The 24,446-nt window shown below is 37.2% G+C and overlaps 1 protein-coding gene across 1 annotated transcript in view; it reads left to right on the top strand.

The window, feature by feature from the left end:
- The first annotated feature begins 3,984 nt into the window (after window positions 1-3,984).
- LOC108686058 overlaps window positions 3,985-24,446 on the top strand; it is a 229,839-nt gene continuing 209,377 nt past the window's right edge. The window contains exon 1 of the mRNA XM_018191122.1: window positions 3,985-4,857. Within this exon, the coding sequence (XP_018046611.1) occupies window positions 4,678-4,857 (180 nt within the window). The 5' untranslated portion in view covers window positions 3,985-4,677. The remainder of the gene's footprint in view (window positions 4,858-24,446) is intronic.

The raw sequence follows: 24,446 nt of genomic DNA, 5'->3' as shown, positions 1-24,446 counted from the left end.
TTGCATTTTATCGAGTAATTATCAAGACAATCAACATGTTACTTCGACACACACACACACACACACACGCGCGCGCGCACATTCCTTATTCGTAGGTCCAGATTAGGCTCGTAATTTTCATCATGAGAGCTTAGTTAAAATAGGTAAGTGGTGCGAATTACTAGCCGATAAATACGTTATCTATGCTTATGGTTGCCGTAATAAAGTGGGTGCTATCGTCGTGGTATGCTTCGTTGACTGGTAATATCGTCCAGGAGACCGAGACAGTCTAACATGCCGGTCGTGTTTTGGTACACGTACATACACATATATCTACTTATACGTATACGTGTGCGTGAACGGGATCTTTATTCAATATTTAACCGGCGATGTTCTCGAGCAAGAGAAGAGCCAGGTTTTCTCCATACATCGCATCTCACCCGTGATTTACGTCCGCGTCCGGAGCGCTCTCTGCCCTTCCCCATAACAATCCGCTCCTGGATGACGATGGAGTGCCGGGGGTATAAATTATCCCGCGGACTAATTAACATTGTTGCCGATATCGCGAGAACACCTTCGCGGTAACGCGAGAGGATACGAAGATTAATCGCGCGCCTTTGCGATTCGGCGCACCGTGTCAAAGACGTTCCTTCGCAGAGGCGCGTCCCGGATCGCTCGGGGATGTATTCGCGCGACGGAGTGCACCCGGAATCGCATATCACACGTCAGTCTAGATAGGCATTGATTTATTGTACGCGCGTGTAATAGAGATTATTTATTATTTTATGCGCTTCTCTTTCACAGCAGCATGGTCGGTCTCATATCGCGGTTCCGTAATTGATGACTATATTGCAATGGAATGTGCCTTCTAGTTTCGCATATCTTAGGTCATTGTATGATTACGACATTGCACATTGTTTTTATAATGTCAAATTATGGGTATTCAATTCGAGTTATTTATATGTAATCATTTCTGTAGGTCTCATTGTTTCTATTCAATATAAAATTTAATGAAAAAAATTAATTTAATGAAAACAATAGAATCAAACAATTTAATTTAAGAAAATGTATTAAATTTGATTTAAATTTACTTTATTATTTACTTGTTCTTAGTGTATAACTTCAATATGGATATTATTTATTGTGAAATTAACCACAAAAATGGAGTGATTTTTTATTTGACATATATGGGCGTTAAAAATAATAAAATGTTATTTTTAATTTCAGAGCTTGGATTATTGTTTCTTTGATATTTAACAATATAACAATAATCTGAATAAACTGAAATTGAATTTCGATGAAAAAATACGAACGAATTGTTCACTAAATCCACTTGAATTTCGAAAGATTCAACGAAAGATTCAAAAATAGATATTTGATTTCTTTTCTAACTTGTTTCTAAATTTTCCAAATTTCTTTTCCCTTTGTGTTTTTCCCACGTAATGCTAATAAATCGCAATTGCGATGGATGCAACATCAATTGCGGGTTAAGTCCTTCTCACAGGAGCGCATTTCGTAATGCGATGACATGATATTTCATTGTGCGCTTGAGTACTCGTTGTGTAATTATCCACGTTCATATCTCTCTTTGACGTTGCACAATGATCATACGTACTCGCTATCGCGGCCATTTATATGCCCGTGTATTGACGATTGGCGACTTCTCGTTACTGAGACTACCGTAGGCTATACGATCATTTCTTCAGCGGTTTCCGTGCAAATACATGCGCGATACACGTATCATACAATTACATATGCACATCTCTTATCCATGGTTTAACCGTTATGGTAATTTAGCCCGACAGTGGAGAGCACGACGCAACGCGAAGTACGCCGATTTCACATATCAAGAAAGAAAATGAATTACGGCGTACATGACATATGTGCGTATGAGTATGTATATAGTCGAGGCGCAGAGAAAAGAGTAATTATTATTGGTTGCCGAGGCAGTTAGCACGGGCCATCGATCGACTCATTTAACCATCTAGCTAGCCAGTGTCCGGTTGTTCCGAGTTTCTCTAATAGGTTTGGATCTCATTGTAATAAAGTACCTAACGGTCGTGCTGCGGGAAACGAGAGTAAAATTTACGAGGGAGGGGAAAGTACCGATTTCGCCGTCGGTTAATAATTTGATTAAAGTATTAAACACGTTTTCAATCGCGCTTCGAGAAAAGGAGAGAAAGAGAGGGAGAGAAGGAGTAACCGGCCGTCGCTTATTGTTTTGGCTGTTTTACATCGCACAATGAACAGTTTCGCTCTGTTCTATTACGCTCTTGATTTATTCTTCGCGTGCACTTTTCCGGTCGCGACGCGCGAGGAAAGGCACATGATCAGACACTCGAACTTTCCCTCTTGATGGCACAAGAGCAGCGGCAGACGAAGGAGACACGCGCTCCGAATGAGAGCTGCTCATGCTGCTCGAAAGATTAGCTCGACTTCGCTCCCACGCCTCATCTCGCTATCGCATCATCGCAGAGATTCGATCTCCAGCCGGGTTCTCGCAGGGAACCCTTCTCTCGCAGAGAACGATATAAAACCAGCTCTGGCCGCTGTCGATCTGCTCGCACAGCTATTTTTGTTCGTCGCAGAAACATGCAAACTTTGCTAGGCCAAGATTTACTCGGGAACGGATATTCGTCTGCAACTTTCGCGCGCTTACATGGAAGTCTGAAGATGAGATCGCGGAACCTTGACAGTGACGTGATCATCTATTTCGCAGATTTAGCATATTGTCAAGGCTGTGCTGAATCATACATAAAAATAATTAATTAAACTGCTTTTCGAAAGCAGTTTGCAGTAGAAATTGAAAGATCACCGCTAGAAGATCACTTAGGAATGTACTAATAATTTTGTATTTGTATTTATTAATTATCAATAATTTTTAAGATATTTTAAATAGGGAACTTTAAAAACTAAATATCTTGTTTAAATTATTAAGAAGAATATTTGAAATATACAACTACGTTAAAACATTATTAACATTTTAATGATGCAATTGTTGCAAATATTTTATAATAAATACTTAGAAATTTTGAATAGATATTTTTAAAAAATTATGAGCATCTTGTTTGAATCATTAAGAAGAGAATTTGAAATAGAAATATCATGTAAACATCAAAACATTTGTTATTAATATATACTTCATTGATACAATCGTTTTTATTTTCATTGATACAATCGTTACAAATATTTGCAGCTGCGCATTAGACTTTGACAATTTTTTCTCTTCTTATTGTTCTTGCGAGGAATTGATCTCAACTGCTGGTTATTCTCATACCTACCTGACTAACCAATGCGAGGGGAGGTAGCTGGAGCACTTTATATTTGTGTTTCACGCGCGCGATGACTCACGTCCTTGGGAGCGGCGCATCGTCGTGTTTCAGAGAGTAGGAAACTAGAGGCTGGCGCATTATGAAATCGGAAATATTACGGGAGGAAGTTGTATTCCCGATGGTATTATGGGCGCATGCTTCGCATAGTCGCAGTGTAAAATGTCATCGTTATGCATCGCTTAGAGTTGATATTAGCTAACTACAACATCATCGTTGTCGTCGTTTCTCGTCGATATTTATTATAAGCTTATTATTTTACGTGTCGCATTGCAACTAGTTGAATGATTGTTTCCGATATAGTTGTGCCTAACCATGTTGTACTATCTAATCGATCTTACAGATTATTATGAAAGCGATCGAGTGACCGGTCGCGCCATATCGTTCAACTTATGTTCGAGCTGACGCAATTCTTATCGCGCACAATCGAGATTTTTTTTTTGTATTGATTATGTAAATTAATCAGTCGCGAAATGTGAATGTACTGTGGGAAAATTTCTGCCACCGATATTTGCTAGATTTATAATGATGTAGAAATACAATAGATCATAGATATAATGACAATGGAGAATGCGAGCAATTAATGAACCTATATGAACTTAATTGATTTTATGATAATATTTGTATATTTCTTGAGAATAATATACATTTATTCTTGTAACAGGTGATACCGGCAGATCGCCGGCCGCCGGAGAAAGAAGAGACATGGACTCTGACTGCTGATCAACAGGATTCGTGCGTCTGTTTTGACGGTGTCGATTCTAAAGTGAAAGATGAGCACAATTCCGAGAAAACACAATTGAAATCGCCTGCGGAAGTAATATCAGTGGATGCGGGCGATAACGTTGACAATACTTTGCCACGCAGCCAGGAGACCAGGAAAAGTAAGACTAAAAAAGTGAAGAACTATCTGAAGAAGTGCAAGGGCGCGCTGTCGAAAGGTGATGAGAGCGTCACAGACAAGAGACGCCAGGAGAACTGCACTTCGTGGTACTTGGACGACGTTTCAACTTGCGCGAGTCAGCAGGAGGATCACGATGAACCTCCGGAGAAGTATACGGAATTCCCCGAAGAGAGACTCGAAGAGGCGGTCCGCGATGTAGAGTCTGTCGAAGATCCTGTGCCTGAAACGCTCGAGGAGAATTTCTTGAAGGGCGAGAACTTCGAGGAAACTTCGCATGATGCTCTCACCAGACTATTGGAAGAGGATCGTAGGGCCGATCTTAGCAGAAGCAGAACGTCTTTGTATGAGGACGCCAAAGATGCAAATTCAGAACAATCTGTCTCGGACGAGAAAATTCCGACGAAGGAATCAGAGCTTTTCCGTGATGAAGAAAAAAAAGATGCGGCGATCTCACTCGAGACATTAATGACGGAAGACACGAATCTGAATAAGTGCGATTCGAACGATACATTGATAGCAGAAGTTCCGGAAGTAAACGAGACCGCAACAGATCTTAACTCGGAATTAATGATTATTGTGAAGGAAGAAGAGGACGCACCGAAAGTTCCTGCGAGCGAGGAGATAATAGTTCCTGCATGCTGTGGAGTAAGTCTGTTCGAGTATTTTAAATCGATTAATGAAATTTATTATAAAATAATATCTCAGAATGAAGTAAAATTTAAAGATTTTAATCTTTGTTTCTGATAATCAAAAAGTTCGATTCTCACAATTAAATAATATAAGCTGAGTTTCTAAGAAATTGTTTGTACGTGTATAAACTGTTAGATTTTATTCGATAAAGTGTGAAATGAATCGGACGTCGTGTTTCGCGAGAGCGTTTACGGGAGAACGATCGTTGGTATAAATCATGATGAAGAAAAATAAAGCGCCGTAAATCAAAACGAAGGAAAACGCAAGTACGCCGTATTTCTTCCTATCCGTGAAAATTACGTTTTAATCATTGCTAGTAGCGCATTAAGAGCAAGAACATAAATTACGAACAGGGAAACCTTCCTTTGCCCATACACGGTATATGTGTTGCAATTCGCTTTACTGCTTTGCGCGCAGTAACCATAGTTGTGGTTTGTATTCAAATGGATGGACATTGTGCGCTTCTTTTAACATACATATGTATATTCTTTGACGGTACCGCTAGTGTCGAGATTACGGTCATCGAACGTATACGGCTTATCGATTATCAGAAAGATTTAATATTATTTGCGATTATGAAGTTCTGTCATTTATCTTTATAAATATTCATGTTGACAATAATTATGAAGCAACAGCAATACAACAAAATTTATTAGCGAGAGATATTTACTAAAGATGTTTATTACAAGATGATTTTGCATTATGTATATTTTACTTTTAGGCTTTCTCGTGTTAATTTCGGATATTTTTGTATTCTTTTCTCTTCATTATTTTTGTCTCTGTTTTGTCATTCTTATAAACATATTCCCTTTTATATCGAATTCATTTTTCTTCTACATCTTACTAGGTTTAAACTTTTAGCTATCGTTATCAATAAATATTGATTATATTGCTCAGTCCCACGATATCGATTTTATTCAATTAATCGTCATGTATCATGTAAAATTTGATGTGGGTACAACGATTAGAATTCGTCTCCTTTGCTCGCGTCCTACTGATCCTACAATTCACGCGAAGAAATGCGATAGCGAATATATCTGATATAGAACGTTATTTCGCCTAACGCTTATGATATTCTGATTGAAAGTTTAAGCATCTCAACTTTCTCTGCACGGCCTCGTCCAGAGACATGCCCCTCGCGCCACTTGACTTATTCGCATCCATGTATATCTCGCATGGAACTTGTTAATCTACATTAATGCAAAATACTTATTCCTTTATTAATATTTTTATTTATTTTTGCTAAAATTTAATAGGACATATTAATATACATTTGAACATTAGATATTAGATTACTCGCTATTTGTATTTACATTTTCTTTCTACAGATGATTGTGATATCTATGTATGATGTAGAAAAAAAAGAACAAAGTAGTAGTATTAGGAATACTTTGCTATTGATTTTTTACGTGCCTATCTCTTTAACATTGAGATAATATCATCGTTTCATCAAAATTAATATTATTATTAAATCTTAGTATACATGATCATTCGTATTCTGAGCATTTCTTTTTTTTAAATACCAGCATTTTAAGCACTTTGCTAAATAATAGTCTAAGTATCTTACATACACTTTGTAAAGTACGTACATGTTAGAATCACTTAATAATTTTTGTATATTTGTAAGAGTGATAAAAATTAATCGGTAATATAAATTCATTGTGTAGTAAAGGACCGGAAAATTATCATATATTAAGAGGTAATAAGCGTTATTAGACGCTCTAAAAAACTCTCTCAAATTATTATTTATAAATTTACATTATATATATATTTACATAATATATATATTTATAACAGTATTAAAAATTGTATTAAATATAAGCAGATAAACATATTATGCCTTCTAGTGCAAAAATCTATTATAGATATGATTATTAGTTTTATAATATATTGTCGTTTTAAAACACACGTTCCGTTTGTATAATTGGCGATTGTACGATCGATCGAATTGTAATCGCCAATTTTTACTGGAAAGATCGCGAGCAGGGAAGCGCGGACTCTCTCACCCAGATACCTACATAATGCCGCTTCGCCGCGAACGGAACAAGTTCGACTTCTCGATTGCACGGGTTAGCTTAGGTTCGCCGAGGTGCTTGTTAGGGCGGACCGGGCGAGCCGGAGGTGTGTATGGGAATTGCGGGTCGTGCTCATTAATTATATCAGACGTGATCTATCTGGACCACGGCTGTGGTTGCGCGGTCGCTGGAGAGTCACCACGTGCACTCCAATACGGGCGTCGTGCATCGGCGGCCACGCCGTTTTGCTGGAGTCTTTCAAGAGGCAGAATTGTAACAAGTCCAACTAGTACCTCTGGTTAATTTACCTTTTACATTGCCCGATTCGGTAATGTTCTCCTTTGTTTTGTATTTTTTCTTATACACCGTGCCCTCATTATCAAAAATCAAATTGTATATTCGAGAAATCGAATCGTATCGTACTCTCTAAATTCTTTGGAATGAAATCTCACTTTGAGGAGTGAAAATTGGGTCAATCTTCAAAAAAGAGTAATTTAATTTTCAATCTTTAAGAAATAAAAATAAGTTTTCACACTTCAAAGTGAGATTCACTTAAAAATTTTTAGACAGTATGTTTCTTTATTTAAAATGAAAAAATGACTGCTGTAACATTTTAATTTTATAACTGTAAATAACAGTTAGATTTCCAGATATGATTCTATACGTTCGAAATCGATCGTCTGACGTCTTCGGCTACAATTCAAAGTAATCAGTAATCATCTACATATAGCGGGACCCGGTTTTACTAGCGGGCGAGATGACGCGCCTCGCGGAAGTCCCATGGGTGCGTGCAAGTTTATTCCACTTGTTTCTAGACGAACGACAGAGAAGTCTCGAGGCGGTGTATAGCGGAGCTCCGTGAGTGAGCACCAAGTGGTAGTTGCGTTTACACCAGCATTAACTCGCGCGCGAGTTGACGTTCATCGTGTCCACGAATACGTGGCGTACGCCACGCCATGCATGTACATACGCTCGCGAGTGGCATACGCACACGTACGTTACAGGGAGGAGTAAATCTGGCCAGTCGACCGGTGTCGATCGCCGCTGAAACGCTACCCGATCATCAGTCGTGAAAGTGTAGCTGCGGAAAATGATTACCCGCGCCAGTTGTGCTTGCTGCGCACACCCGCTTTCCTCCGTCTTTCTGTCGAGTCCTCACTCTGTTTCTCTCCTTTCGCTCCCTCTTTCGTTCTATTTCTCTTGCGAGAGAGCCTCTCCTTTAAAACACGTATCTCTACGGAGTGTCTTGACATTTGCGATATATTCCTGATGATGGCTCTTCAATTTATTTTATTGGGGAAATGAAGATATCTTTTTAAAATTTGATGAGAGACTTGCATTACAACTTTTTTTTATATCAAATATCTTGAAAAGCAAATTGCTCGAAAATAGTTTTTGGAATCTAATCTTTGGTACTTTGATATCTTTGAAGTCTAATTGTTAGTATTCTTTAAATTTCTTTAAGAGAGATTCTTTTCAAGAATTTGAGAATTATGCTTTTTTTTGTATTGTGAAGAAACTATTTTTCTTGATTTGATATTTGGGATTCTACTATTAATCTATTCAATATTAAGTTCGGAACACCCCGTATATCTATGTTCCATTACCTTCACATCGGATTATAGATTAAACCATACCTCCAGCGTAGACGCACAGAAAACGATAAGCGGAGAATATGGCGCGGGATTTATTGTAATTGGCGGTAATGACGGTTTTACGCCGTCGCCGCCGCCGCCGCCACCAACAACCACTATACTCTTCTCTTAGCTATGCTCTTCGTCAATATGTATGGTCGTAAGTCAAGAAAACTGATTGCGAACGCACGCGCTCGCACTCATACTTGATAGGCTTTAAAGTTAGAAAGGATAGATACCGTTGCTTTTTGCGCATTCTGGCGAATCTAACAAAGTTGCATAACACTTGAAGGATAAATAGAGTTAACGTAGATTATTTTATAAATTATTTAAATAGTATATTTTCTAGAACAATTTTTTTCGTAGATTGACGGACGAGAGATGATCTTTTTGTAAAATTGTTTTATTACGAAGAACAAAAAGATGCTTCTGTTGCTACAGGAAAGTTAAGGATCACTTAAAGTGTCGTTTATGAGACATTTAAAAAAATGTTAATGTATAGCTTTAATATCTCTAATAATATCTTTTCGAACAAGTATTCATTATATAAAAAAATTGATCCTATTTTAATTAATTAATTTATTTATTAACTTGTAATGGAAGAAGATAATTTAGTATTTTTGAAGCATTTTGGTAAATTTCTCTTTGATAAACTCTTTTTGTGAAAATCTGTTTAGTGAAACAAAATGCGACATCAAAATTTTTTGTATACTTTACAACATAGTTGAAATTTACAGAAAATTACAGTAATTCTGTTCTTTTTTTTGTCACCCAAATCACAGAGCATATTTTTACAGAGATTCTATTTTGTTATCTATTTTGAAAGCAAGGAAGATGAAGATCGAACAATTGTTTTACGTGATATTTCGCTAAAGCAAAGATAGTGCCGATATAGGTTTATTGTGTTCTTTTCGTGTTCTCTAATTCTTCATCGTTTTTTGTTTTTTTTCAATAATCTGAACATGGCGTTTTATGTTCATCTGTGAAAGATGGATTGTTCTCTCGCAGAAGAATAGAGATACGAGTGAAGGGAAGAAGGAAAACCAGGTTACAGGAAAAAAAAATAACTGTAACATGTAGTGCATCTTCTTTGTCATTCAAGATCCTTTTTATGTTGTCTTTTTTTATTAACTCTCATAAATCTCATCTTCTAACCACATTCTAACCATATCAGAATTATTATCTTATTTTTTCTCACCTTGTAATATGCTTATATCTCGCAATATTCAATTTCAATTTTCGATGTTGAATTTTATTATTGCATATAGTATTGTATTAAACTATGCGTGTAATATTTAAAAGATAAATTTATATCTAAACAATATATGATATATAATGTTTAGTTCAATACAAATTGTGTTAAGTACATTTACACAAAGTAAATTTATATATATATCCCGTTTGCAATCTAGATTTTTTGGCATGAGCGAAATTTCATTTTTGCTTTAATTTCAGTTTTTATTAAATAAAGATTTTAACATTAAATTAAAAAAATTATTTGATAATATAATAAGATATTGAAAACTCGGTTTTTTAAATGCCTAGAATAGTAAAAAAAATTGAACTGGACAAAAATCTATATTTCAGATGGAGAGATATTTATAAAAAGTATATTTATTCATTATGCACAGTTTTATCTACAGCCTTGAGATTATTCATTCTAATGTTAACAGCAAGTGTTAGCGCATTGCCTACTCAAAACAGATTAGAGTCCATGATTTCCAAAGAAGTCGGACGAGGTTTGACCGAGTTTCTCTTTAGTTTCTTTTATTTCGACGTTCCGAGGTGTAAGAATCAAATAAAGAGTCGTTCTCTTATTGAACCATGGATGGTTTCGAGATCATCGGTGCTCGCCGAGGCTGCGATCGAATCGTATGGCGCGCGAGTCTTTCGAGAGCGACAGGCCGAACCGGGATTATTCCGCGTGACTTCCGATCGGTATATAGTTTAGCGGGCCATTCTTTCCTCCCAGTGACTTTCGCTGCAGCGCGGTGAGGAACGGAGATCGCAGAGAGTGCCGATGTCTTCCTGATCGCAGCCCGAGGCACGACGATAATAAGGTGTCAACGTTTGCGCACTCTGGTGCATATCGCGCCCCTGATGTCGGACGATTTCCGGGTTATGTTCGTGCGTACCCAAAGGGGCTCGCTTGTTCTCTTTGCAATTGCAGAATCATGCCGTGACAGGCGTGGACACGGAGCAAACAAATAATTGACAAACTGACTAGAATTGAAAGTTGACAATTGGACTAACATTATTTCTTGTATTGTAAAGTAATGGGCTTTTTTAATATAATTATTATCTAAATCTAATCTTAAGTCGTAATAAATTGACCAATCATGGTTAGTTATTGTTCTCATATTCGATTGTGATTAGTTAATTTCTTATGGCTTAAGACTCGAAGCTTAGGTAATGGCTTATTAAGTAAGTAATTCATAAAGGATATATATCTGTTTCTATTAATATAAATTAACTTTACTCTCGATTTAACTTACTTTTTATCCTCTAGTTCTAAGAATTAGAAAAAAAATGGAAAGTAATTTAAACTGAGATTAAAATTAATTTACATTGGTAGAAATATAAGCCATAATATTACAGCATCACTAAGTTTTTTTTCCAATTAATAGAAGACAGTTACTATAATTGAAAAGTATTTTTCCTGTAACTCATAAGATATAAGATTTGTTGTTTTATAAAAAAATACGAATCGTTTATCGCAAGATTAAAGTACATGATTAGCGACCAGTGGGACGCGTTTATTTCTTTCCGCTTGGCGATTAGTTGCATAAGACATCCTTGCAATTACGTTTATGCATGATTTGCGCGGCGGTGCGAAAACAACGAAAGCCAATGAACTTTCTCGAAATGGCTGCGTGCTCTCGTCATTAATATTGTCCAACTGCGGAACAGCAACATTCGATACCTACCACTTTAAACGTATACGATTACAATCCTCGCTACGGTACCCGACTACCGTTAAATATATGTTTTACATCGTGTTTGTGCCTCGGCTCGAGTCGAATCAGGGAGGCAGCGAGTATTACGTGTTTCACATCGTGTTCAACGTGCTGCGCCGGTTAGAGCGGCTGGTTCGGGATCGACTTTCAAGGTCGCGAGCTTTTCCTATTTTGACGGCAAGCTAGAAGAGGAGTAATAACCAATTAAATTTCGCGGTTTGTCATTTTCCTATTCATGATACGTATTATAACGATTTTGCGGCTTACCGCACGCAACCATATTACAATTGATTCCGCTTGACTGACCGCGTCTTTTTTTTCTGATTAACCGTGAGCGCGCCGTGAATGTAACCCTATTCATTGATGTATGTCTTTTATCTTACATCTTTATCGGAGTCGCGCGCTTGTTAAATATATCAATGCACTGCTTAATTTTTATTTTATCTAAAAGGTACTGCTTGCTGTACATATATTTTGCTAATAAGAATCAAGATGATGAAAAATTTTTATTTATATATATCAGTGATATTTTCTTACTTTTGAGACTTAAAAATTTAAATAAATATCGATTCAAATTTAAATAAATATTTTTGTTACTTTCTTGTGTCACATATTGATCGAATTATTCGCGAATTATTTGCGCGAACCGATTCATTCATTCGTTATACTCATCGCACGACTCTATAAAAAGGAGGACGTGTCGTTCGCGCAGTCAGTCTAGACGTTTCTCTCAGGCTAAGCGACAGCACGATCCATCGATTTCCGAGCGTTGTGGTGTCCCAGGCGGGGATCGAAAACTGATCGGTTCGCCCGTTAGCGCCCCTGCTCTGACAGATGAGAACCGTCTGGGACGTGTTCAGCGGGAGAAAGTGATTTGATGGTGGACGTCTCTCGTCGTAGCGCGAATCTCTCGTGATAGTCGTGATACGATGATATCTTCCAAGCCAACATCCGATCTCGTATACACCGTCTCTCATGCCGCCGCCGCGTGTCACTGCCGCGCGTCGAGCGGGTCACGTTTCCGGTAATTAATGGCTCGCGTCATCGCCGAGGTCGGGGCAAACGGTTACATCTGTCGGATGGATTGTTTGTTGCATGCGGGACGCGGACCTCCAATGTGAGCGAATTGCAAGGGAATGGTCCCCGTGCGATATATGAGTTCCATTCGGTCTCTCGAAGATTTCCCTCGTGAGAAACTCCAAATGGAGATCGTAAAATCAAACTCGAAGCAAGATAGCATTTTAAAATGTATGGAAATCACTTGTGCATAGACAAGTAATATTTTCTTTGCTTCCTTCCTCTGGATAATCAAAGTAATATATTTTCGACATGTTGTTGTGAAAACAAGATATTTGTCTGATTGATGCTAAGTGTATGTTCGCTTTGGGCGCTCGCACGTTGTAAGCTTCTTCTATCTTTATCGTTCATTGTATGCGGAAGGAAGATAAAATGAAATTTACAGCGCGTGAGCGCCCAAAGCTTATGTTGATTATACAAGATATTGTCATAATAATTGATTTAAAGAGGAGAAAGCTATGATTATGATGAAGTTTAGAATAATCAATTCCAATCTTTTCTTTATATTGGTATAATTTATTAATTAATCAATCTTTACATAACAACATGTGTTGCATAGTGTATATGTGTATACATTTAGATGTAAGAACGTAAAAAGGATATATATATATATATATATATACATATATGTATATATAGAACCTTAGTTTGTTACCATCTTTAACTCAAGTTGGCGAGTCTTTGTGGTATGTAGTATTACTTACACATTCCGCAAGACTGCAGTGTACGATCGATTAATGTCCGGTAGCAAAACTTCATTTCCTCGAGATCGCGCGTGTTTCACAATGAAGAATCACTCTGCATTTGGGGCAAACCTTGCATGCTTCTATTTTCGTGTTTCGTACGCGTGCAACGTGCTTGGCCTATATTCTAGCGCTACGGTACTATGTATTACGAGTGATCGATCGCAAGTACCTTGCGCGGTGTTTCACTCGTAAACTACGTCACCTTTATAATTCTTCAGCGTAATTACAATCGAGTTATGTTTGATTTGTGCTTACTAATTGAATTAGTCATTTCTAGTCAGAGAAATCTAATGGATCACGTCATGAAACGTGTGTTGTTAACCTAAGATGAAGAATTTAAAAGTACAGTTAATAAATTTAATGTATTTTTTATTTTAATTGAAACTATTATAAATTTTATTACACTATTTTCGTGTCTCTTATTTCAATCTTCTCGCATTCCGTTCTTCTATTATTATTTTGTAAGTATTTATTAACTATGTATGGTTTATAATATTTTATTTATTTCTTTATTTATTTATTTTTTCTCTAAAGAAAGACAAATAGTTAATCGACATTAAAATTCATGAAAATTTCTCATAGAATATTCTGTATATAGGTATATAGATGACAAATTGAAAAGAATGGGAAAGAGTTTTAGGAAAATTATTTTGTTATCTGCGCTTAATGCGCATTTTAATGCGTTCTCATAGTGATTTTGTGATAAGTTATATCGAGAGAAATGTTTTGTATGAATAGATATAATTTTTACAAAAATTCTTATTTTTAATTTAAAAATTGTGTTGTTTCAAGTTTTGCAATTCACGTATTAATTAATTAAATTATGTTTTTCATAATATACAAACTTCTCGAAACACATTGCGTCTACATCGCGCATGGAAGTCTCAATCAACTGCCAATCGTGAGTGCAATGTCAACGCCAGTATCATATCAATGGTAACTTGTTCGTATAGCATTGAAAATCATAGGCTCGGCCCTTGCACGGGGGTATTAGGTAATAGCCGGTCATTATTGGTGTGACGTGAGTGTCCCCAGGGGTCACGCCTTCCAACGTCGACTGTACAGACGCTGCAACCGTATGTGCCTTGTTCCTCTCCTTTCTTTTTTTTGCCGATGTTGATCACACCCAGACCTCGCGACCCACATCCCACGCTTGGAGCACACGTCGAGGCTCCTCTTCCGCCACGAAGATGACATTTTCCACATCGTAGCCACGTCCTAGACCCCCTCACCTCGCCTCGCCCGTGACTCTATCGCTCGACACAGGCACGACAGGATCGTGCGCCATCCGCGTGTACCGTACATACCGTGTACGGTCTCGCGCACTATCTCCGTACGTTGTGACAAATTTATGGCGCTGACTCTGCCGTTATGATTGAAGTTCACGGGATGTAACCCGACGGAGAAGGGCCTAACGCGGAAAGACACGCCGTTATTGCGCCGCGAGGAAAGTGGAACAGTGTATTTATCTTCGTGATACAAAGGGTTGCCGATATTCGATATCGCTCAACGATGATCAACGGATAGGATTAAACTTTAATTTTGCTGAAGAATTTCGTAAGATAACGAACGTACGACCTTTTCTAAGAATCGAAATATTTTTTATCGAGCAAAATTATTTTATTTAAATTCTTCCAAAAGAATTTTTTATTTTAAAATTTGATTTTTATATTTTTTGTATCTTAAATTAAATAAGGATAATGAAAAAAGATTCACTTGATTTTTTTCCTGATCTAAGATACCTTTGTAAGATATGTCTGCCTTTTTTGCGTTTGTGACCGATAGAAAGTACCTGGCAGCAAATTGATCGCACCTTAGCGGTTTCTTTGGCAAAGAAAGCCGAACGTGCGGTCGAGGCGCGAAGGGTCGCTCGAAAGTCCGTGAAGGTGGACGAAGAAGAAGATGAGCAACGGGATGATGGGAAAGGAATAAGACGACAAGGAAGAGGGATCGTTGCCGCGTTAGCAACGCTTGTAGTCCGTCAAGCATCGCGACGCTGGATGTCTCTCTTCATTAAAGTCCGCTCTGGCGTCCTGGTGTGTCGGAACGTTCACCTGGACGGCTCAATCGAGTCCTGGAACGACGGGAGGATATCATATCCTCCTCCCGCATCATCTCCTCCTTCTTCATCCAGCTACTAGCGGGTCCTATCCTCTCTTCTAGACGCGAAAGCTCCCGATAGTTGGCGTTCTTCGAGGTCATGTCGGTATCTGGCACCGCAATTAAAGGTCATCTCTCAAGTCGCGGAGAAACGCTATGCTAGCAACAAGACTCAAACTTGATTCTTAAATTTCTCGAGTATTGCGTTAAGTTTTCCTCTATATGATTTGACCTTTACCTCGTCTACAGTTCATCGATCAAATTAGAATATTAACCCTCCACCGGTAATGTTGGATTTTAAAGGTACAGTTGATTTCTTAAAATTGTGTATATTTTGATTAAAAAATTTAAGTCTATAAAAAATAAGTAAAATACAATCTAACTTCTATGACAGGAAAAACTTGTTAAAGCTTTCATAAGTATGTAAGAATTTTTTTTTTAATTTTTATACAGTCCGGAGTAATATAAAAATCTACACTGACATTCAACCTAGATTATAAACGAAAGTTTTATAACGGAGGATTAAGAAAAATATTAATATCAATGACACATGTAAATTTTATTGATAATTAATAATATTTTATAATAAAAATCCTGTAACTTCGTAAAATTTGCGAATTAAAACAAATATTTTAGAACTATTAAAATCTCAAACTTTAAGAAAACAATAAAGAAAAAATAAAAATTGATTTTATAAAAATATTTTTATTAAAAAGATACTTGTTATATTTTTTATTAGAATAGTATATCGATACGTGATCAATTTATAAAAAAAACTGTAATTTTCTTTGATTTTCTCTTTGCTGTTAAAATTCCGGATAAATATTTTCACGTTGTTGAGAGCTTCGGATAGATTTCCGCGCTATGATACGCTGTGTAGCAGTCTGATGAGTCAAGTCTTATGATGAAATAGGAACTAAGCCGCGGTGCGACATGTAAGTAGATACACGATATCATTCGGATCATCAAATGAATAGCAAGAAAAGATAATTGCTAGCAGAGAACCTACACGTTCCTATCTCTTGCCGACTTCGCATGCCACTCATTACTCAATATTTACTTACTATAATCAGATAGTACTTCTGATGTGTAATTACAAGTACAAGCAATTTTAATTGACAGTTTTTTTTTTACAAAAAGTCGAATATTATTGTTTCGAAAATATTTTTAATATATTAAGCAGTATTAGTCATTGACAAAATTTTCTTTCAATCTATTCTATTGATATGTTTTTACATTTATTAATTCTACGTTATTAAAAATGATCTTGACCATTTAAAATCGAGGATCTATACATGATGTAATTAATATTTCATTCTTTATATAATACTCAATTTTTATAAATTTTTAGCTCATTTACTCAATACCACAATTTATTTTTATACTTTACTACATCGATACACTTTACATAAATCTCTATTACTATAATATTAAAGACATATTTAGATTGTTTATTTGAATGATTTAATCGAGATATTATAAAATAATTGATGAAATATTTGATTTATAATAATTTAGCATCAATTCAAAAAATTTTTTTATGTGAAAGTACATTAAAAGCCATTTTATAAAACGCAATCTTATAATATTTTATCTTATTTTAAAAATAGGAATGAAATTTAATCATTATTATGAACTTCATGTGAAGTTGTCTCGTGATATTAGTTCCAGCTGGATCGACCAGTGGTCATTCATAGCGTGCGTAATAATATGTCAGTCGGTTGTAGTCGTCTTTTTAGAATGAAAGGGTTAAACGCGATATGACAGGAGCGCGACCGCGTTGTAATTTCATGATTCATCGGCAGTCGGCCGGTAGATGCGCGTTGGATTCCGCATAGATGATTACTTTGTGAGGTATGATATCGCTTCGACTGCAAATGTCTTCAAGGAGCTATACTTTATCATAGAGGCACGTGGGCGCTAATATGCTGAGAAATACATCGAACATATTCGCAAGGCGAAAGGCTTATATAATTATGCTTGACATTCTTAACTCTATTCCGCAATTAATTTCCTTTTATAGATAAAAATATATACGTTTACGTATAAAATTATATAGTAATATTATGTGTTAATTTTATATTATTTGCATCGCAAGGTGTCATTTTAAATCATATATGCAAATGCACTGAAAGAAAATATTGGCTGAATATGGCATAGCATTTTTAATTGGTTGTCAGCAGTCAATTTTTAATTGCGTTAGCCTATCGAAATTCTATTTCTTAGCGGATAGGTTAACACAATAAAAAATTAGTTGCTGCAATCCAAAATCGGCTGCAGTAGCCAATCTATTTTTTCAGTGTAGGCAAATTCTAAAATTTTCTAATTTATTTTTAATTACAGGTTTTTATAGTTAATATAAAATTGATTTTTATTGTAAGTAGAACTTTGAACAGAACACAAAACAATTGTATCATTTCCTATTTCCTTTTCTTTCCAGTATTCACTTTCTAAGGTTGGTCTGGTTTCATTCTAGAAATGGCAATGAAAACGCAACTATTCACGTCGACCTATTTAAATTCGCAAACTAATATGTTATAAAGGCCGTTCTCGCCTTTCGTTTCTGTTGGGTCTGTTTGCATGGTATTAAGCTCTTAAGGGATTATACTACGACGAGGAGGAAAACGGGTATGTGCCACCCACACTGTTAGCTATATCGACTACTCGGTCGGGTTTTTGTTGCAAAAGGTATCGCGTCAATCCCTCGAAAAAGCATATGACTGAACACGCTCACTATGCTCCAATGGAGCAACACGCGCGACAGTCTGTGTACGTTTAACGTTAAATGTGGCTGTCTGATTCTCATTGCCGTAAGCAATCCCCCGTATTAGTCAAGCGAATGTCAGACTCGGACAGCAACGTTTAACTCGGTGAAAACACGGATCTATATGCTCGGCGCACTTTTATAGTGTTTTATCAGTTATTACATTAATCTGTAGTTAAAATGCTCAGTATATATGAAATCATGCAACAAATTTCTATAACGACGTGTTCGTATTTGCTTTTTTCTTCTCGATTAGTCTCAGGATTGATTTCACTGATCTCGATTAACGATGTAGCCCAACGTGATGCTGATCACCAACGCGCCGCGAGCGAAAAGCTCTTTGGAAACGATCGCCGACATTGACGAAATCAATCGCATCTAGGCGTTTAACGGCCGTCATAAATCAGGACTTAATCGCATACTAATCGCAGCGTCCGCAGGGGCGAGAGTAGATTCTCGCTTTCATGCGAGGCGAGATCTCGCCCTTTTTTTTTCTCAAAATCCATTGGCCGTTTGCATAGCCGAAGTCATTAGCGGCGACAGGTTCATATAACGCCGTCGTGTTAGGGATTATAAATTCCAGAGTGAAACTACAGTTGGCACCGATTAAAGAGATGGGAGGGAGACGCATTCCTCTTCGCGAGATGTTTCTATTCTCACGCGTCCTCGATATTCTTCGTTTATTTCGTTCTTCAATGTACAATGTAATACCATCGGAGTCGCTCGCTAACGTAATGTGCTCCATTATTCAGTTTTACAAAGATCCATGCGCGATTATCGTGCCGATCCTTAACGCGTACGTATATGCACTGCTGCTACCGGTTATTGTGACACGAAATATTGCCGTCACGAGGAAGCCAGCCTTAAAACATGACGCGAGAATGATTGCTTCGCTTTGTTATTAGGGGTTGTAGCAGTAACAAGAAATCGTGTTGTTGCATGTCATTTACCTATAAAGAAACAACAACCTTTATCTTTAATAGCCGGTTAAATAGCGTAATATTGAATTAGACTTTCTTCATTTTCTAATCTCCACACCGAAAGAAAAAAAAAAAGTTCTGGCAACTATAAATTGACAACTCTAAAATTTAAGTATCTGCAATTAGTTTTGTAAAATAATAAGGATAAAGTAATTGAATATTGTAAAAAAATAATAGTATACTATTATTAAATAATAGTATAAAATACTAAAAACTAATACTAAAAATATAGTATTCAGTACTACTTTAGTTCTTATTACTTTGTAAAAACTTGTTGCAAGTATATACTTAAATTAAAAATTGTCACTTTATAGTTGCCAGGACTATTTTTTATCTCAGTGCAATATATTAGAACTGTTTATTTTAAAGCATTCTTTCTGAAATAGTAAATCTCTGCTTTTTTGATTTTAAGGGTGATGATTAATTATCTTTCACAAGATAATTATACGCGTTGATAGGCACGCTCAGAACTCGAGACATGCCGCATGGGTGGTGGTCTCGCTTAATTATTCGCGCGAATGAGCTACCCGTTCCTCTTTCATGGTATGTTCACGTCCGTTACCAGGTGTAATATGTCGTAAATGGGCGCGCCGATAGAGAAAGAGAGAGACGAAAAGAAAGAGAGAAAGGACGAGTCGGCAAATGAATTGAAATTCCGATTGAGCGATCGTCATCCTTCTGTTTCTGTCGCAAGGCGACAGTAACGAACGTGAACGTGACGTTATTTTTTTTCGTACAACACTTTGCCTTCGTGGAGAGACTTGCTTTGTTTAGAAAGACTGATGTCATCGACTGTAAATGCGTCAAAGAAAGAAATGCCGGGAAGAAAGAAATCCCTCTGACTTTCTACCATGCATGTATAACTGCTTGTTGAGGAAAGGGAGAGATAAAGTAATATGAATATTTTGCAGAGTAACAATCGAAATATAATTTGTGTCATAATAATGTTATCTATCAGGGAAGCTAATAACATCTCAATCTTAATACAAGGATATGAGATAAATGCAGTAGTACAAAATATTTTTAATACGTTTTCGGTAAAAATATAATATTGAAAAGATATCGCGATTAGAATCATCGATGGTGTTAACTTTCTCGTCGATGCGGAAGTGTTTGGACAGGGAAAGTTGTAATATGCTGTTGATGAATTTCTTGTGTTAAATTTTGATCAAGACGATCGAGATTGTCAGGCAAGGATATTTCGATTTCATCAAAGATATCTTACCACACACAAAAGTGGTTGTTGCTCTTATGATAAAGCAAACCTAATGAAAGATGATCTTTCTATCGCAATTGAGCGTCGTGATTCAATCATAAGCATAAAATTAATAATTTCGTAAGACGAAACTGAAGTGCACTATGATTATCGGGAAATTATTGCTAATCATTGTTGCTATTTTTTGGTCTTTCTCTAGAAGTTAGCCTAATATTTCAGTGATTGGCAGTCACGTTTTAGGCCTAATCGCACCTTAAATCTGAATCACGATTATTGTCGCAACTGTCCACGGATATTATACCGGTAATTTAAGTTAACGTTGCACTATGGGGTTTGATGAGGTTTTGCGGTGAAATCTGATTAATCCACTTGAGAAACAAAGAAGTTTTGCTACAGAATGTCTCGTTCTAATTTTCAGTTGGGTTCATGCTTCATTATTTAGTCTACACACACTATAGGATAAATTATTTTACAATAAATATTTTCGGGTTATTTATATTATTCGAGAAAAGGTTCAGAATTTTGGTACACTATAAGTCTTGCTCGTATTAGATAATTTGTTAATATATATATATATATTAATATATGCGAATATATGCGAATAATAATATAATGCGAAGAATCAATATTATTAGATATATTATTAGATTTTTATATTTATATTTATTAATTTCTCCGAATATATTATTCAAGAAATATATTTAAATGTATGTTTGACGTATGTATAAAGAGGATAATTTATAATTAATGTATATGAGTAACGTGCGATAATGTATTATTTTTTTTGTGAATATGTAAATTTATAGTTCTTCCTAGAGTATGATACAATGACTTTATTAATGCGTACATCTTTTTTATTACTAATTTATATCTTGCATTTGTTTTTAATATTACTCTTAATTTTATATCCGCTTCATATTCATTTATTCTATTTTTTTTGTTTAATGGAAAAATTTTGACAATTGATAGTTTTCTATTCTTGTGGCGTGAATCACTCCGTGTACAGATTTACAATAATTTCCATCACGGCTGTCGACGTTTATGAAGGGCAGCGACCTTTCCGCTTCCACTCCGCTTGTGAACGTAGAATCGGTGGACAAATATTTGCAGTATCGTCGCTGCCAGAAGCGTGTATGGTTGGTTCAGGGTTAATAAAAGCAGCCGGAGTAAGCGGAAAAAGCTGAGAAGATAGAAAGAAGCGAAGAGGTAGAGCAAGCGAGAGAGAGAGAGAGAGAGAGAGAGAGAGAGAGAGAGAGAGAGAGAGAGAGAGAGAGAGAGACAAACGGAGAAAGAGAGTGAGAGCGGACGAGCGAACATGGTGCACTCGCCTCTCATGCCACTCAAGAGGTGGTTGCTCCTGTGGTCGATCGGTACGAGCACGAGACTCGAGTTTCCACCTACGAGTCGCCAGGAGGGACGTTTCCGTGCACCGCGCCGAGCCGAGCTGGTCCGCGCCGGTAGAAGAGGAATTTCATTCCGCGTGCTGTTCCGTTTGAAGAGCTGCCCGCCGCTCGCGCGCGCCGAGGGATTCATCTTCTCCTTCATGTACGAGAGTAGGATCTTTCGTGATCGTCGTGCCAAGCGCGCGCGAGGCCGTGGTCGAGGTGAAAGTCTCTCCCTTTTCTCTTCTTTTAACCGGAGAAGTTTACTTTGCCTTCGCACGGGTGAGGTAGCCGGAGTAATCTGCTTGCGGAAAATAGCGATGCTTGAACGGAACCCCTCGGCTCTTCCTATCCTTATCTTCCTTCATATAGACTTTTCGTGTTCTTTATATGTATACCTGTATGCATGTACTCCAGTTTTTATCTGCCATTCTTATCTGCAGGGTACAAGAATACGAAGTGATAATCTGCTATCTAGCTGTGTGATAACTGTTATGTTTATCTATATTACAGGCTCGTTGTTAGATGAAATGAATATTCTACGAGATGAAAGAGTGCCGCGCGATAAAAACCTTTAGAAGCCTTTACGTTGACGATTCATACATACGTGTTTTAATATACGAGCACTTGGCTGCACGATTTTGTCGGGTCATTTCTCTCGGTTAGATTCATTTTGCGACACGGCCCGTCATTGTCGCAGTAGAATTTTCTATTACGTAACTATTGCGCCTGATTTCTGGTTAATCGACGCTGTTTCGAAAATGACGCGATTTAAGGGAATTGGGAGATTATCGTGGCGTTGATGTAACGAAATCGACTTTCTGCAGGCGTGGACGACGGTAAGCTCGTTCGCATGCAAAGTGCCGTTCGCGTTACAGTTGGATAACACGAACGGCAATTATTCGTGACTCACTCGATTAGTATTTATTAGTGCTAATTAGTATACTGCGAGCACACTCTCCTTGTCGGCGGCGAGCTTTCTTTCAACATTCTTCATGTAGTTACAGTATTCTTCGTCGCCTATTTTCACATGAATCATACTATAGAAACAAATGAAACGGTGTAAGTACCCTCGTCAACATCGCGAAACGCACGCGGCCAAATAACTGTCATTAAGTCTCGCAAGATACTTCTTTCTGTAAAGAACGGGTTTCCAAGAGAGAATATCAATCCAATTCGCGCGGAATAACTTCCGGAATTTTTCGAACAGTCGGAGAGAGTTAAACGACAGGGATTTATAAATGAATGTCTCGTGCGATCTGTCACATCTCCATTATTATCGTCTGTTATTCGACATTATTTGACTTTCCCCAATTTATTTCGAAATACATATGCAGTAAGTATACGAGTATGCGTGAGTATTTATTACTGGAATTACTTCTTTGTCGTGGAATTACTTTCCAAATAAAGGTAGAAAATGCGATTGTGAGATCAGGTTTTCGATTCTTTTTAAGTTTACTTTTTAAAGTAAACTCTAGAGTGAAAAATGTCATTCTCAATTCTCATTTACCGTCTTTCTTGCTTATGTCGTTTGCACTCTGATTTCTGGCTTCGCTAACAAGAAGACATTATTATTGACGTAATAGATTATATTGTCGATTATTACTGAATGTTAATTAATAAACATCGAATTTAGTGAGAAAAAAAAGAGAGATGTCTTAGTAGTCGCTTAAATTACTACTTCTATAAACGGGTCTGTGGGCAAAAACTTATCGAAAGTAATTTTAATTCGAGAGTAAATTTCTCTTACGCAGACACATATGATAGACGCGGACCCTGAAGAACCGATCTTCAGGAAGTTGTTGCGCGGTACTGACGCGCGATCCGAGATCGTTTCCTCTATCTTTTAGCGTCACGCGATTTAGCGTGTAACGCAAATTAAGCATGCAGTTATAGGAATTAAAGCGCTTACTCCGCTCACGATTAGTTCTTTGAGTCTCATTTCTTTCTTCCTTCGCTCGTATGAATATACCGTGTGTGCCTGTGAAACTAATGTATTATTTCATGGAAATCATAAATTATTTAGAATTCTGATTTTATTTTTAATAACTTTTGTAGTTACCTCCTGTTATGGCGAAACGAATAGTTTTGACTATATTAAATTAAAGAGAATTGCCTCATGCTAAACAGACACGTGAACCTTTTAGTGCATCTCGCGAGAAGATGTTTGTTTTTGTATTTTTCGTTGGAAGAAAGCTATAGAAGCGAGAGACTGAATTTGTGCCTTGAAGATAAGATTGCGACATTGATCCCAGATAGATTCAGAATTTAAAGCTGACAAAATGGGATACGGTCGCGCGCGGCGGTGCGCGCACGATTACCTTCCCTTTCGTGCGGCGGTTAAACGGCGGCGAACAGCGTTTGTAATAGCGGCCTCGTCGCTCCTAGCGCCAGTCGGAGTTACAAAGGGTATGGGAGCGACACACCCACCGGATGCATTTTATACACACTTCGCTCTCGTAGGTAACCCATGGTGACGTCATCGTTCTATATACAGGGTGCCGTGGCAGCCGTGACCCGTTGCTGCGACCCGTGGTAACGACTAATCTTTCGTCGCGCGAACGCTGTTACGAGAAGGTAACTCACGGATTTCTTGCTAATAACTGTGCTTGCGTACGATGACATTTCCCCGTAATTTATGTGAAGATTAATAAATTGATTTTTTCCGAGAGG

This window comes from Atta colombica, unplaced genomic scaffold, assembly GCF_001594045.1.
Source record: "Atta colombica isolate Treedump-2 unplaced genomic scaffold, Acol1.0 scaffold163, whole genome shotgun sequence".
Classification (NCBI taxonomy): Eukaryota; Metazoa; Arthropoda; class Insecta; order Hymenoptera; family Formicidae; genus Atta; species Atta colombica.
Note: the sequence above shows the minus strand (reverse complement) of the source record. Positions and strands in the feature narration are given on the sequence as shown.